Source organism: Hemiscyllium ocellatum, chromosome 8, assembly GCF_020745735.1.
Source record: "Hemiscyllium ocellatum isolate sHemOce1 chromosome 8, sHemOce1.pat.X.cur, whole genome shotgun sequence".
Lineage (NCBI taxonomy): Eukaryota > Metazoa > Chordata > Chondrichthyes > Orectolobiformes > Hemiscylliidae > Hemiscyllium > Hemiscyllium ocellatum.
In genome coordinates, this window is record NC_083408.1 from 111831800 (window position 1) to 111848188 (window position 16389).

The following is a 16389-nucleotide window of genomic DNA, read 5'->3' on the forward strand; positions in this document are numbered from 1 at the left end:
TTCTAATGTTGGAAGAGTGATAAAGAAAGTACACTGACAAGCAATCACTGATCAGCATTCCTGTCACACTTTTAATAATAGGATATGTCATGCCTGCAAATATTCTATAAAACAGTTACTCAATCTGCATTTGATCTCCCCAATAAAGTGGAGACCACATGTTGAGCAGTCAATGCACTGTACTAAACTGAAAGCAGCATTTTAAAATTGCTTTCACTTGGTAAGTGTGTTTGGGGCAATGGAGGAAGAAGGAAAATAGCACATATTCCATCTCTGCACTTGTATTCACTGTCACTAAAACACACAAACCAGGTCTCTCTCAATATCTCCCTTGGTATTTTCTCTCTCATGATTTCTTTCATCAGTTCCAATATATGCAATGCCTTATATTTGCCATCTCTGAACTTGATCATTTACTGAACAATCCAGGTACAAACACCTTTGAGCACACTCTGCAAACCCTGGCTGCCTCACTGATTCTAATTTTAAGATCATAAGATGCGATGCTTGCTTTGAGACTACAAGCCCAGACATTGTTCCTTCCAGAATGGGGAGCATGCACTCAAGTGACCGAGACTCCTTCAGGCTCATTTCTTTGCTTTGGCAAGTAGTTGATCTAGATCCAGGCTTTACCTGTGATGGCTGCTGACATACCTTTGGAAATAATCATTTGTACAATCGTTTATTCCAGATCTACTATTACCAGGAAATGCAATGTCAGTAATTAATATTGGATATTGCCTTTCCCAAATAAGATTTCGGAGATTTAAGAGAAAGCTTCACTTTTGTTGATTGTCTGAAAGTTACTCTCCATGGATCACAAGTAAATACTGTCTAATTAAACTATTACGACACACTTCTGAACAGATGGGGTTTGAACCTAGGTCTCCTGGCTCAGAGTTAGGTATACTACCACTATGCCACAAGTCGTCCCAATGTACACTGCATTGTCCATTGTCTGGAATGTTCAGGATCAAGTCATTACAGTATTTTAAAGTTTCTTGATTGTAATGTTGTTGGAAAGCCTTTTCGCAAGTATGATGGAAGAGGCTGCAACATAGTGGTGTCACTGGATAGTAATTCTGAACCCCAGGCTAATGCTTTGGGAACAGGGTTCGAATCCTATCAGATAGAGACTTGAGTGCAATAAAAAGCATGGAATAAAAATGGTGGCTATGTGACTATTTATGATTGTTGTAAAAACCCATCAGGTTTACGAATATCTTTTAGGGAAAAGCATATGCCATCTTTTATCCAGTTTGGCCATCATATGACTCCAACCTTCAGCACTGTGGCTGGCACTTACCCTCTATTACAAATGGGCAACAAACACTGGCCTACCCAGCTGAGCCCACATTCCAGGAACAAATGAAACAAAAGATTATAAATATTTATGTGAAGCAAAACAGTGATAGATTATTATTAAACACCAAGAAAAATTGTGTTATTTATTCAAATACTGCATCTTCCAAATCATCACACCTGAAGTATCGTACTAAAGTAGTAGCATGTATTGCTTTAGTTGACTCAAAAAATTTCCAGACAACCAGTGATTCAGAATATATATTTCTGACTGGAGCGGCTATAGTATAACTGTTAAGCAACAAGGACGTTCACAGATTTTTCAACTTTTGGATTTTTGTAGAATACCTACTTGAATTATCAAAGTTTGCACATGCTTGATATTAAATAACTGAAACAAAATCAAGTAGTTATTTGGCAAATTTAGCTACCACTTATTCATTTGATCTGGGGGATAAACAAGTGTTTTAAATGCCTTCCTCATTGCAATAGTATTGACTGCAGTAAATGAGGAAAGAGGTCATTTTTGGTTTCTGCCAAGCAAAACAGCTAATGTCAGCCGACCTTTACCTGCTGTGACATTTTAAGAATGAGTGACACCATTAAATTGTCCTTCTTTGGTGCAGGACTATTCAGGACTAGAGAGGAAGTCCTTCAATTCTGGCTCATCAGAGGAAATTCATTCAGGAGCAGACAGGTAAAAATCCAAGTATTTGGTGTCATTTAAAATGACCGACAGCATGAACACAAGGTTGCTTATTTTCAACAGGATATTGTTGCCGATGTGAATATTGAGTCACAATTAATTAGAATGGATGGCCTTGAGGTATGTAGGGAAGAGGTGTTGGAAATTCTGGAAAGGGTGAAAATAGATAAGTCCCCTGGGCCTGATGGCATTTATCCTAGGATTCTCTGGGAAGGAAGGGAGGAGATTGCAGAGCCATTGGCCTTGATTTTTATGTCCACGGTGTCTACAGGAATAGTGCCAGAAGACTGGAGGATAACAAATGTGGTTCCCTTGTTCAAGAAGGGGAGTAGGGAATAACTCTAGTAACTATAGGCCGGTGAGTCTCACCTCTGTTGTGGGCAAAGTCTTAGAGAGAATTGTAAGGGATAGGATTTATGAACATCTGGATAGGAATAATGTGATCAAGGATAGTCAGCATGGTTTTGTGAAGGCAGGTCGTGCCTCACAAACCTTATTGAATTCTTTGAGAAGGTGACTAAGGAGGTGGACGAGGGTAAAGCGGTAGATGTGGTGTATATGGATTTTAGTAAGGCGTTTGATAAGGTTCCCCATGGTAGGCTACTGCAAAAAATACGGAGGTATGGCATTGAGGGGGAGTTAGAGGTTTGGATTAGGAATTGGCTGGCTGGAAGACGACAGAGGGTAGTAGTTGATGGTAAAGGTTCATCTTGGAGTGCAGTTACCAGCGGTGTTCCGCAAGGATCTGTTTTGGGACCATTGCTGTTTGTCATTTTTATAAATTACCTGGAGGAGGGGCTAGAAGGTTGGTTGAGCAAGTTTGCGGATGATATGAAAGTCGGTGGAGTTGTTGACAGTGAGGAAGGATGTGGCGGGTTACAGCGGGATATAGATAAGCTGCAGAGCTGGGCAGAAAGGTGGCAAATGGAGTTCAATGTAGCTAAGTGCGAAGTGATTCACTTTGGTAAGAGTAACAAGAAGATGGGGTACTTGGCTAATATTCGGATACTTGACAGTGTGGATGAGCAGAGGGATCTTGGTGTTCATGTACACAGATCTCTGAAAGTTGCCACCCAGGTAAATAGTGCTGTGAAGAAGGCATATGGCGTACTGGCTTTTATTGGTAGAGGAATTCAGTTCCGGAGTCCTGAGGTCATGTTGCAGTTGTGTAAGACTCTGGTGCGGCCGCATCTGGAGTTTTGTGAACAGTTTTGGTCGCCATACTATAGGAAGGATGTGGAGGCACTGGAACGGGTGCAGAGGAGGTTTACCAGGACGTTGCCTGGTATGGTGGGAAGATCGTATGAGGAAAGGCTGAGGCACTTGGGGCTGTTTTCATTGAAGAAAAGAAGGTTTAGGGGTGATTTGATAGAGGTATACAAGACGATTAGGGGTTTAGATAGGGTTGACCAGGAGAACCCTTTTTCCACGTATGGAATCAGCCATTACGAGGGGCCATAGCTTTAAATTAAGGGGTGGTAGGTATAGGACTGATGTTAGGGGTAGATTGTTTACTCAGCGAGTCGTGAGTTCATGAAATACCCTGCCAGTAACAGTGGTGGACTCTCCCTCCTTATGGGCATTTAAACAGGCATTGGATAGGCATATGGAGGATAGTGGGCTAGTGTAGGTTAGGTGGGCTTGGATCGGCGCAACATCGAGGGCCGAAGAGCCTGTACTGCGCTGTAGTTTTCTATGTTTTATGTTCTAAAACCACCTCCCAGTCAAATAAATAGCTGGAATAGAACAAACAAGGCAGAAAGCAACAAGACTTTGAAGAATACGAGTTCGTGGCATTGCCTGCTAACATGGCTACTATTAAAATATTGAATTAATTCTTCATAAAAGCTCCAACAGCAGTCGTTTTGTTCAGTTTGAATTAGTTTCTAAATATAGATTAAATTATCAACCGTAACCATTTTGCTTGAAATTGCATGTTCGTAATATAAAGCTTCATCATCCAATATACTATTTAAACTTTTTATTACTTAACATCAATGATTCAAATCTGGCAGTATAATTAACATCCCATGATCTGTTCATGAGTGACATATTGAGTAGAAGCAAAAGACGTATATAATAAAACAATTCCTACATTACTGAAAACCAAAGTGCATAATTTAACTTAAACATACATAAAATCACAGATGCAGAATATTTGCTACTTTCCTGCTTTTGTATCAATGGAAGACGTTAGTATAATCAAAACTAAATCTTAGTTTGCATGATAACAAGGACAGAATTGACCATAACATTCAAAAACACATTTGAGTACAAAACATCTGTTTGGTTTAGGTAGTCAGCTTCCATAAGAATTACAAGGAATTGGAAGTTGATTTTAAATATACATAATGAAAATTTTAAAAACTGACTTTATATCATCATTTGCCAGAACACTCAAATTTACTCAGAGCAATCTACTTAACTATATACTTAGCTAGGTACGATAAACCTACAGCATTGTGTCTCAAGAAGTTGCCGTTAACAAAACCAAGCAATCATTCAAACAAAATTAAAATACAAGATGTTATTTCACAGACATGACTTTTTCAATCTGCACTGTTTCAAATGTAACGGAGATGCACCAAAATACTGTACTTCACAGAATATATCCATCACCGAATTCTTGAAACCAGCTTCATCTAAATATTAAACATGCCCATAAATAAAAAGAACACATAAAAGTTAAACACAGAACAGGAAAATTAACTCATATCCATACTCTGGAGGATTTATCTTATACATACTGCCTAACTCTGACCATTTAATCATACTTTCCTCTCACCAAAGGCCAGGCTCTTAGTGATTTTGCGCAGCTTTTGCTGCATGGTTCCTGCAGCAACAATCTGCAGCCCTTTAGAAGGCTTATTTTACGGATGGCTATGCATTTAATGGAAATGCAAGAAAGGCATCAAGTGAAAAACTGAAGAACCTCAACTCAACGTTAGAATCTTTGAAAACATTACTACAAACAATTATTTTGCTGGGAAAAGTTAACAACAACTGGCTTCTGACCCACTGACAAATGGGATATCTATGATGAGAGGTGAATTCTCAGTTTCCTTTCTACGAGCAGTGTCATTTGACCTTAGAACTAACAAAAATGTTTATCACAACCAGTGCTGCTGGATATCAGAGAAAGGGAATGGCAGGACTTAAGGTTTTGAGCAATTCTCTTCATTACCACTTAACATTTTGACACAAGTGTATTTGCATGCCACACACTGAAGATAAGATGATGATTGGTACTGACCATTATACGGAGATGGCTCACCTTTGCTGGGCTTCTCCTCAGTGGTATTCGCCAGCAAGGGGGCAGTCAGAACATGCATGCAGTGCTTGTAAAAGAAACTCAGGAATTCCGTCTTCTCTGTTTTCTGCACAAAATAATGTATCTTAATTTAGATTTCCTTGCTTTCAGAATGGTGCGTTACTAACAGGGACTGCAATTTAATTATAATTTATTAATATTTTAGTTCAAATGCAATTACTGTCTAAGAAGCAGAACCTGATATAAAGCTGATCAAAGAATACCTTATACTTATTAAAACAGATAGTCACAGTGTGGCAAAACAGTGATGGGTTTTGTTCTTCCAATCTGGACTATGCTTGGACATGCGACTTATCGCACCTCTACTTGGGTGATACACCAGTAATTAATTTTCTGTCAGTGCAAATATCTCAAAAAAGTAAGGAATTTAAATAAGCACACTCATGAGAAGAGAAATGCATCACACATCAGTGGCCCTCTAACATCTACATTAATGTTTGAATCTATTCCCCACATACTTTCAAATTTGAAGACAACCTTCTACACTTTTAGCAAGGGGGATATACCAGAATAAAATTACTTCAATTGGGATGTACTTTGCTCAACTAGTAGTCTTAGATGTGAAAAGCCAAAGACCTATCTTTCAATTTAAGTTCTCTTCAGTTTAGGGCAGAGTACATAGCTGCTCTTAAATCACTAAATCGCCAAATTAACATAAAATGGCTTTGTAGAATGCAAACAAAAATCTCACTTATGCCTATCTTACATTGGGAATAATTAACATTTCTAAGACATTCTTGTATCCACTTGCATGGCATGGCTTATCCACTTTGGTAACAGGAATGGAGAATCAGAATATTTCTTGATAGGTGAAAGACTGGGAAGTGTTGATGGCCAAGAGTATTGGTTACATTTCACACGCATATCACTGAAAAGCAGCACACAGTTGCAGTAAGCAATTAAGGTGGCAAATGGTAAAGTTAAGTGCAGAAGTAAAGATATCAATTGTATAGAACTTGGGAGAGATCACACCTGGGGTTTTGTAAAGTTTTGGCTCCCTTATCCAAGGGAGATTAGACTTACCACAGAGGGAGTGCAGACTAATTTTTATGAAGCTGAATTATTCTATTTGGAGACATTAAAGAAACTGGGTCTGTATTCTTTAGAGATTAGCAGAATGAGAGATGATTTCATGGAACCTTACAAAACTCTTAAAGGACTATGATTTGGAGATGCCGGTGTTGGACTAGGGTGTACACAGTTCAAAATCACACACTAGGTTATAGTCCAACAGGTTTAATTGGAAGCAAACTAGCTTTCGGAGCGACACTCCTTCATCAGGTGGCTGCCTGCTCAGGTGACAATCACCTGATGAAGGAGCATCGCTCTGAAAGCTATTGTGCTTCCAATTAAACCTGTTGGACTATAACCTGGTGTTGTATGATTTTTAGCTTAAAGGACTAGACAGGGTAGTTGGAGAAAGGAAGATTCCACTGGTTGGGAGGGCTAATATGAGCCTGAGAAAAAGAGGAAAGCCACGAGGGACCTTAGATGAGGAATTTCTTCACTCAGAAAGTAGGTCCTAATCCTAGAAAACTCTGAAAGTTCAGTCACTTTGTGAGTTTAAGGCAAAATTCAATAGGTTTCCACAAACGAATGACTTCAAGATGTGCAGAAAAATGGCATCGAAATAGATAATCAGCCATGATCTAGAATGGAGGAGCAGATTCAAAATGTTGAATGGCCTACTCCTGTTCCTAGTTTCTCGTCTTCATTTCAAATTCAGCAAGTGGACTAATACAGACTTGGGTCGACTATATAATAAAATATCACGTAATGTAGCGCATTTATTATTTCATGAGGTATGGTTTTTGGTGGCAAGGCCAGCATTTATTGCTCATTTCTAACTGCCCCTGACAAGGAAGTGATGAGCTTAGAACATAGAAAAGTACAGCACAGAACAGGCCCTTTGGCCCACGATGTTGTGCCGAGGTTTAATCCTAATGTAAAATATAGTAACTTAACTTACGCATCCCTCAACTCACTGCTATCCATGTGCATGTCCAGCAGTTGCTTAAATGCCCCCAATGACTTTGCTTCTACCACCACCTCCACTGGCAATGCATTCCATGCATTCACAACTTTCTGCGTAAAGAACCTACCTCGGACGTGTCCTTTATACCATCCTCCTAATATCGTCAAACTATGACTCCTCGTACCAGTCAATTGTGCCCTGGGGAAAAGTCTCTGGCTAATGACAATCTATTCCACTCATTATTTTGTACACCTTGATCAGGTCTCCTCTCTTCCTCCTTTTCACCAGAGAGAAAAGTCTGAGCTTATTCAACCGTTCTTCATAAGGGAAGCCCTCCAGTCCAGGCAGCATCCTGGTAAACCTTCTTTGCACCCTCTCCAAAGCCTCTGTATCTTTCCTATAGTAGGGTGACCAGAATTGGACACAATATTCCAAGTGTGGTCGCACCAGGGACTTCTAGAGCTGCAGCAAAACCTCGCGGCTCTTAAACTTGATACCCATTAATGAAAGCCAAAACACCATATGCTTTCTTAATAACCCTACCCACTTGGGTGGCAACTTTGAAGGATCTATGTACTTGGATACCCTGATCCCTCTGTTCCTCCATACTGCCAAGAATCCTGTCTTTAAGCCTATATTCAGCATTCGGGTTTGACCTTTCAAAATGCATCACTTCGCATTTATCCAGGTTGAACTCCATCTGCTATTTCTCAGCCCAGCTCTGCATCCTGTCTATGTCAACACTGTAGCCTGCAGTAGCCCTCTACGCTACTGACGACACCTCCAATCTTTGTGTCATCTGCAAATTTACTAACCCATCCCTCAAGCTCCTCATCCAAGTCATTTATAAAAACTACAAAGAGCAGAGGCCCAAGAACAGAGCCCTGCAGGACCTCACTCACCACTGACCTCCAGGCAGAATACTTTCCATCTACAACCACTCTCTGCCTTCTGTCAGTCAACCAATTCTGAATCCAGACAGCCAAATCTCCCTGTATCCCATACTTCCTGACTTTATGAATGAGCCAACCATGGGGAACCGTATTGAATGCGTTGCTGAAGTCCATATACACCATGACTACTGCTCGACCGTTGTCGACGTGTTTTGACACCTCCTCAAAGAACTCAATAGGATTTGTGAGGCATGACCTGCCCCTCACAAAGACACGCTGACTGCCTTTAATCACACTATGCTTTGCCAAATAGTCATAATTCCTATCCCTCAGAATTCTTTCCAAAACTTTGCTGACCACAGATGTAAGACTGACTGGTCTGTAATTGCCAGGGATTTCCCTTTTACCCCTCAAAGATCAGCAAGACCACCTATGTGTGGAACCGCGGGAAGTAGAGGAGATATTAAACAAGTATTTAGCATCAGTATTTACTGTGGAGGAGGAGATGGATTCTACAGAAATTAGGGAAATAAATAGCGACATCTTGAAAAATATCCATACTACAAAAGGTGATGGTGGCACCTTAAAACACACACAGAGGTGGATAAATCTCTGAGACTGATCAGGTGTACCCTAGAACTTTGTGGGAAGCTACGGAAGTGATTGCGAGGCCCGTTGCTGAGATATTTGTATCATCAATAGCTACAGGTTAGGTACTAGAAAACTGGAGGTTGGCTAACATGGTGCCACTATTCAAGAAAGGTGGGAACTATAGACCATTGAGCCTGACATCAGTGGTGGGCAAGTTATGAAGGGAATCCTGAGGGACAGGTTTTATATGTATTTGGAAAGCTAAGAAGTGATTAAGGATAGTCAACATGTGCTTGGGAAATCATGTCTCACTAACTGAGTTTTTTGAAGAGGAGAAGGAGTGATGAAGACAGAGCAGTGGACATGTTCTAAATGGACGGCAGTAAGGCATTCCTGATGAAGGGCTTATGCTCGAAACGTCGAATTCCCTATTCCTGAGATGCTGCCTGGCCTGCTGTGCTTTGACCAGCAACACATTTTCGGCAGTAAGGCATTTGACAAGGTTCTGCACATTAGACTGAATGGGTATACAGGGTGAATTTGCCATTTAGATACAGAATCAGCTCAAAAGTAGGAGACAAAGGGTGGTAACGGAGGGCTGCTTTTCAAACTGGAGGCCTGTGACCAGCTGAGTGCCATAAGGATCAGTGCTGGGTCCACTGCTTTTTGTCATTTATATAAATGATTTGGATGTGAACATAGGAGATATGGTTAAAAAGTTTGCAGATGACACCAAAATTGGTGGTGTAGTGGACAACCAAGAAGGTTACCTCGGGGTACAATGGCACCTTGATCAGATAGGCAGGTGGGCCAATATACTTAATGCTAAGGTCCTGAGGAGAGTTGCTGAACAAAGGGAGCTTGGAGTGCAGGTTCACAGTTCTTTGAAAGTAGAGCCGCAGGTAGTTAGGACGATGAAGGCGACATTTGGTATGCTTGCCTTTACTGGTCGTTACATTGAATATAGGAGCTGGGAGGTCATGCTGCGAATGTACAGGACATTAGTCAGGCCCCTTTGCATGCATTTCTGGTCTCCCTGCTATAAGGAAAGAAGTTGTGAAATCTGAAACGGCTCAGAAAAGATTTACCAGGATGTTGCCAGGGTTGGAGGGTTTGAGGGAGATGCTGAATAGTCTGGGGCTTTTTTCCCCTGAAGCATTGGAGACTGAGGGGCAACCTTATAAAATCATGAAGGGGCATAGACAGGGTGAATAACCAGGATTTTTTCCTCAGGGTAGCAGAGTCCAAAACTAGAGGGCGTAGGTTTAAGGTGAGACAGGAAAGATTTAAATAGAACCGAAGGGACAACCTTTTCACAGAGGGTGGTGCATATATAGAATGAGCTACTAGACAAAATGGTGGAGGTTGGTACAATTACAACATTTAAAAGGCATCTGGATGAGCAAATGAATAGGAATGGTTGAGAGGGATATAGGCTGTGCTGGCAAATGGGACTAGATTGATTTTGGATATCTGGTTCGCATGGACCAGTTGGGCCGAAGGGTCTGTTTCCATGCTGTACAGCTGCATGACTCTGTGACTCTATGAGCTGCATTGGAACACCTCTAAAGTAAAAATACCATCCTTCCTATTTCCCTTCCTGGACTTTAAAACCCAACTTTCTCACCTTCCTCCCCATTGCTCTTGTTCACTTTTCTAAGATGCCATAACCCTGTGTGACCAATGCTCTAGCTTACTTGAAGCTAGTGTTTCACTGGTACTGGTCTCCTGGGACTGCTGCCAGGTTTTTGGTGGTTCTGAGACAGTTGGAGCTGCTAGCTGTTCTGAAAGGTTAGCACTTCTGGAGGGTGGGATCTCCTCACACTATGGGGACGTAATCACACACTGTCCTTGGTGAGTCACTTTAACTAGATTAAGATTTGATCATCTTTAAAGGGTGAAGCAGTCTGCTCCATTCTAAAGTTCTGACCCTAGTCATTGGAACTGTAAGACTGAAAGGAGGGAGAAGGATTTACTGGCTGACGAATGGGAGCTCCTTCGGAGCTATGTTACTCAGCCCAAAAGATGTGCAAGTTAGGTGGATTGGCTATACTAAATTGCACATCGTGTTCATGGATGTGTAGATTAAGTATGATAGCCATGGGAAACACATGGGTTTGAGGATAGGGGGATGGGTCTAGATGGGATGCTCTTTGGAGAGTCGGTATGGACTCATTGGGTTGATTGGCCTGCTTCCACAATGAAGGAATTCTCAGATTCTAAAATAAAACCATCTCTCATTAGTCCTTTGAGGCAAAGGTGTTCATGCCCATTGACCAAAGAGTTTGTTGGGTTTCAGTGGTTTCACTAATGCTTGCTAAGGCCCATTTGAAAGCCTGTGAAGATAGGGCTGGATGCTGCATGTCGTTGAGCTTTGAATGAGTTCTTCTCTTGCGATTTCCTCTCAAGTGCTTACTCCTGCCTCTGCACTGAAGGAGGCAAGACTATCTAACATTAAAAAAAACATTCATTCACAGGATGTTAGTGTCGCTGAATCGTCCAGCATTTATGGCCCAGTAAGCAGTTAAAAGTTAACCACATTGCTATGGGTCTGGAATCACATGAAGGCCAGACCATGTAAAGACAGCAAATTCCTTCCCTCGAGGACATTCCTGAACAACATGCAGTCTTCTGATAATCAACAATGGCTTCATGGTCATTGTTAGACTCTTACTTCTGGATTTTCTTTCTCATTGAATTCAAATTCCATCATTTACCAAGGCAGGATTCAAGCCTGGGATCCAGAAATTACCTAAGTTTCCAAATTAATAGTCTTGCAATAATACCATGAGGCTATCGCCTCCCATGGTCTTTTCCTTTGGTTGCTTCAGATGCAGTGATCTTAGGCAAGCATAAGGAAACTGGAAAGCTTAAACCAAAATTTTAGAACGTCCTTGTAAAGCTTCTGTTGATCATCACGAGGTCAACAGCTTAAGCTTTCCACAGCTAATTCACTTTATGTGACAGGCCGGCATTCTTGCAGCCATTTCAGTTGTGACTCCCTGAATATCGAGTTTATGCCCGAAATGTTGATTCTCGTGCTCCTCGGATGCAGCCGGACCTGCTGTGCCTTTCTGGCACTACCATTTATGACTCTGACTCTTCAGTATCTGCAATCCTCGTTTTCTTGTGAACTGCTTGAATTCAAAACAATTTTGTTTTCTCCCCTCTACACATGTGGCTTTAAGTGCTACTACAGTACTAAAGATTTTTATGGTAATGATCTCCAAAACAGTGGAAGCAGAATCAGAAGGTTTGTATTATATTTAAAGCAGGAAGTTGGAGATAAAAGAAAGCAACACAATGTGAAACAACAGAAAAACTGAGAGACACCAAGGAACTTCTTAATAATAGAAGAGGATAAATAATTCAGGCCTTTTGAGCTTGTTTCACCGATCAACAGAGTTTACCGCTGTTTAACTCTCCAAGTTTTTAAAAAAATAAAGGATGCCAACTTCACATGTTTTCACGTCTGAGACCCAATTTGCCTTTCCTTCTATTACAGTGTTAGTTCTGAGGATAGCCAAAATGATGTTCACAATCATCCTCCCAGAGAATTGATTTATTTCAGGATACATAATTTTAAAGTGTGTATTTTCTCACAATTAATATTCCAGTGACACCATTGTTTTTGGAATTTAAGATAGATGGCATGCATTAAAAATCTTTCTCCAATGGTTGGGTATAAAGTCCAGCAGGAATTATCAAACCATTAGGAAAAGCAGACAGCAATTTAAGTAGTTATAACATGCAGTATAATACATGGTATTCTTAACATAATGAGTGAATAAGTTAACTCCTCAGTGGATAGATGCAGAAGTCGTTCACAGCTGAACAACCCTGTGGAGAATTACTGATGCACTTTTGCACTAAACCCTAAGCACATACTGTATATTTAAAAGAAGTACCTCAATGTCTTGACTCAATGCCTCAAAGGAATTGTTTTAAGAGAGGCAAAATAATCTAATTCATCTGCCATAGCCTTCTGAAACTAGGTCAGTGCAAAGAGGAGCTATCAATATTAAACCTCTCATGGAATCAAGAAACATCAGGTGCAAGCAAAGTTGAACCGAGGTAGGAGATCAGCCACATCTGCAAGAAGTGATAGGACAGACTCAAGCGGCATACATGTGCACTCGCTCTGTTCCTCTTGCTGAGTTCAAGAAAAAGGAAGCATATGTCAGATATAGAAAGCTGGGATCAAGCGCATCTCATGAAATGTATAGGTAGGGTAAGGCATATTTAAGAGGGAAATCAGAAGGACAAAAAGGGGATAGAAGATAACCTTGGCAGATAAGGTTAAGGAGAATCCAAGAGATTCTACAAATACATTAAAGGCAAAAGAGCAACTGGGTGGAGGCATGGTTAGTTAAGTTTGCAGATGAAACCAAATTGGTGGTATAGTGGACAGTAAAGGAGTTTAACTAAGAATACAACTGGATTTTAATCTGCTGGGCCAATGGGCCAAGGAGTGGCAGATGGAGTTTAACTTAGATAAATGCGAGGTGTTGCATTTTGGTAAGATGAATAAGGTCAGGACTGACAGCGTTAATGGGTCAGGCCCTGTGGAGTGTTTTTGAACAGAGTGACCTTGAGGTTCAGGGACATACTTCTTTAAATGTATTGTCATAGGTATACAGGGTGGTGAAGGTGGCATTGAGCGCACCTGGTGACATCGTGGATATAGGAGTTGGAAAGTCACGTTGCGGTTGTTTAAGATATTGTTCTCAGTTCTGGTCACCTTTCATAGATCCTTTGAAAAGCTGCTGGCACTATCCTCACCGACCTCAAAATTTTTGGATATTGGACAATTATATAGAATAATAGAGAAAGGGCACAATTTGCTTTTATCCTTGGGCTTTCATTTCACTATTAAAAAAAAGTGCCTGCATGCTTATACAGTTTAACAATATTTTGTATCTGAAATTTGACTTTACAGCACTGAGACCTTTTAAGTCAGATTTCTTTTTCTTTGGAAAACATTTTTATTTGTGAAAAAGTCTGAATTTAAGTATGAACAAACAGAAGTAGAAGTTTCAGCCAGAAATACTAAAACCTCCTAATCTATAATCAATGTTAAAGGAAAGAGCAAAGAGAGAGGTCAGATATCTAGAGTAAGCAAGGCACATCTCAGCATTCTAATGTATTATTTAGTAGGAAAATACATTGCCCATTTACATTTGAGCATAACCTGCATTCAGTAACTTTGAAATGGTAAATCAAAACTGGAGAAGTATTGCACTACAGGGCTCAGATTAATGGTTGCAATTGTGCATCTGTTTGAACGAATAAAGATTCTGCAGTTGGACTATCAGTGATTGCACTGTAGAGGATGGAAAGGAGATTCACCAGGATTTAAAATTCCCAACAGCGTGGAAACAGGCCCTTCTGCCCAGCAAGTCCACACTGACCCTCCAAACAGTAAGCCACCCAGACCTATTCCCCGTGACTAATGCACCTAACCTACATATTCCTGGATACTAAGGGCAATTTAACACGGCCAATTCACCTAACCTGCACATCTTTGGATTGTGGGAGGAAACCAGAGCACATAGAGGAAATCCATGTAGACACGGGGAGAATGTGCAAACTCCACACAGACAGTTGCCAGAGGCTGGAATCAAACCTGGGTCCCTGGTGCTATGTGGCAGCAGTGCTAATCACTGAGCCACCGTGCCACCCCAAAGGATGTGGCCTGGCAGGAAAAAATGCAGTTATGAGGAGAGACTAAATACACTGGATTTGGTTTTCTTGGAGCAGAAGAGGCTGAGTGGGGAATCCAATTAAGGAATAAAAAATTATGAGAAGCATGGACAGTGTAGAGTGTGAGGATCTCTTCCCCATGGCAGACGTGTTTAAGACCAGAGGGTATACGTTTAAGGTGAAGAGCAAGTGATTTCGAGTAGGTCTGGGGAATAATGTTTTCACCTAGAGGGTGTAGATATATAGAATGTGCTGCCTAAGAGGGTAGTGGAGGGAGGAACTCTCTTTATATTTAAGAAATATCTACTTAAGTACTTAAAATGCCAGTACATAGTCGGCTATGGACCAAGTGCAGGTAAATGAGATTAGTGTAGTTTGATGTTTGTTGGTCAAAATAAACATGGTGGGCTGAGGGGCCTTTTTCTATGCTGTGTGATTCAATGACTATGATTCTATTTCCAGATTAAATTATTCAGCTTCTAATCAAACTTGTGAATGATAAACAGCCAGCCAGCTCAGAGGACACACTTTTGATCTCTCACGAAATTGCGTAATGCATTCTTTAATACTCTACTCAAAGTCATACAAGGCTACAAAGGCATGCGAGTACAAACACACAGTGACAGAAAGGTCCAGCACTGAAAAAGACATTTTGGTCCAACTCGTCCATGCCAACCAGATATCCCAACCTAATCGAGTTCCATATGCCTCTAAACCCTTCCTATTCAAATACACATCCAGATGCCTTTTAAATGTTGCAATTGTACCAGCCTCCACCACTTCCTCTGGCAGTTCATTCCATACACGCACCACCCTCTGCGTGAAAAAGTTGCCCCTTAGGTCTCTTTTATATATTCCCCCCGCAACCGTAAACCTATGCCCTCTAGTTATGGACTCCCCTGCCCCAGGGAAAAGACTTTGCCTATTTATCCTGTCCATACCCCTCGTAATTTTATAAAATTCTAAGAGATCACCCCTCAGCCTTTGATGCTCCAGGGAAAACAGCCCCAGCCTATTTAGCCTCTCCTTATAGCTCATATCCTCCGACCCTGGCAACAACCTTGTAAATCTTTCTGAACCCTTTCAAGCTTTACAACATCTTTCTGATAGAAAGGAGACCAGAACTGTACACAATATTCCAAAAGTGACCTAATCAATGTCCTGTACAGCTGCAACATGACCTCCCAACTCCTTTACTCAAATAAAGGAAAGCATACCAAATGAACGCCTTCTTCACTATCCTATTGACCTGCAACTCCACTTTCAAGGAGCTATGAACTTGCATTCCAAGGTCTCTTTGCTCAGCAACAGTCCCTAGGACCTTACCATTAAGTGTATAAAGTCCTGCTAAGATTTGCTTTCCCAAAATGCAGCACCTCGCATTTGTCTGAATTAAACTCCATCTTCCACTTCTCAGCCCATTGGCCCATCTGATCAAGAACTTGTTGTAATCGGAGGTAATTTTCTTCACTGTCCACTACACCTCCAATTTTGGTGTCATTTGGAAACTTACTATACCTCCTATGTTCTTATCCAAATGATTTATATAAATGACAAAAAGTAGTGGACCCAACAACAATCCTTGTGGCATTCCACTGGTTACAGGCCTCCAGTCTGAAAAACTCTCCACCAAGGTCTTCTACCTTCGAGCCAGTTTTGTATCCAAATGGCCAGTTCTCCCTGCACTGCATGAGAACTAACCTAGCTAACCAGTCTTCCATGGGGAACCTTGTCAAATGCCTTACTGAAGTCCATATAGCCAGGTGCCAACTCGCAGACACCTCCTCCTCCTACCCCCTTGATCTCGACTTTGCCTCCCATCACCAAACCATCATCTCCCAGACCATCCACAACCTCATCACCTCTGGGGATCTCCCATCCACAGCCT

At 41.1% G+C, this 16389-nt stretch overlaps 1 protein-coding gene across 2 annotated transcripts in view; it reads right to left on the reverse strand.

The window, feature by feature from the left end:
* smek1 (SMEK homolog 1, suppressor of mek1 (Dictyostelium)) overlaps positions 1 to 16389 on the reverse strand; it is a 145256-nt gene that overhangs the window by 13527 nt on the left and 115340 nt on the right. The window contains exon 9 of one of the 2 annotated variants that reach the window (XM_060829476.1): positions 5283 to 5385. In XM_060829476.1, coding sequence (XP_060685459.1) covers positions 5283 to 5385 — 103 coding nt within the window. Of the gene's footprint in view, positions 1 to 5261; positions 5386 to 16389 lie in introns of both variants that reach the window. The other variant, XM_060829475.1, reaches the window with a different exon arrangement.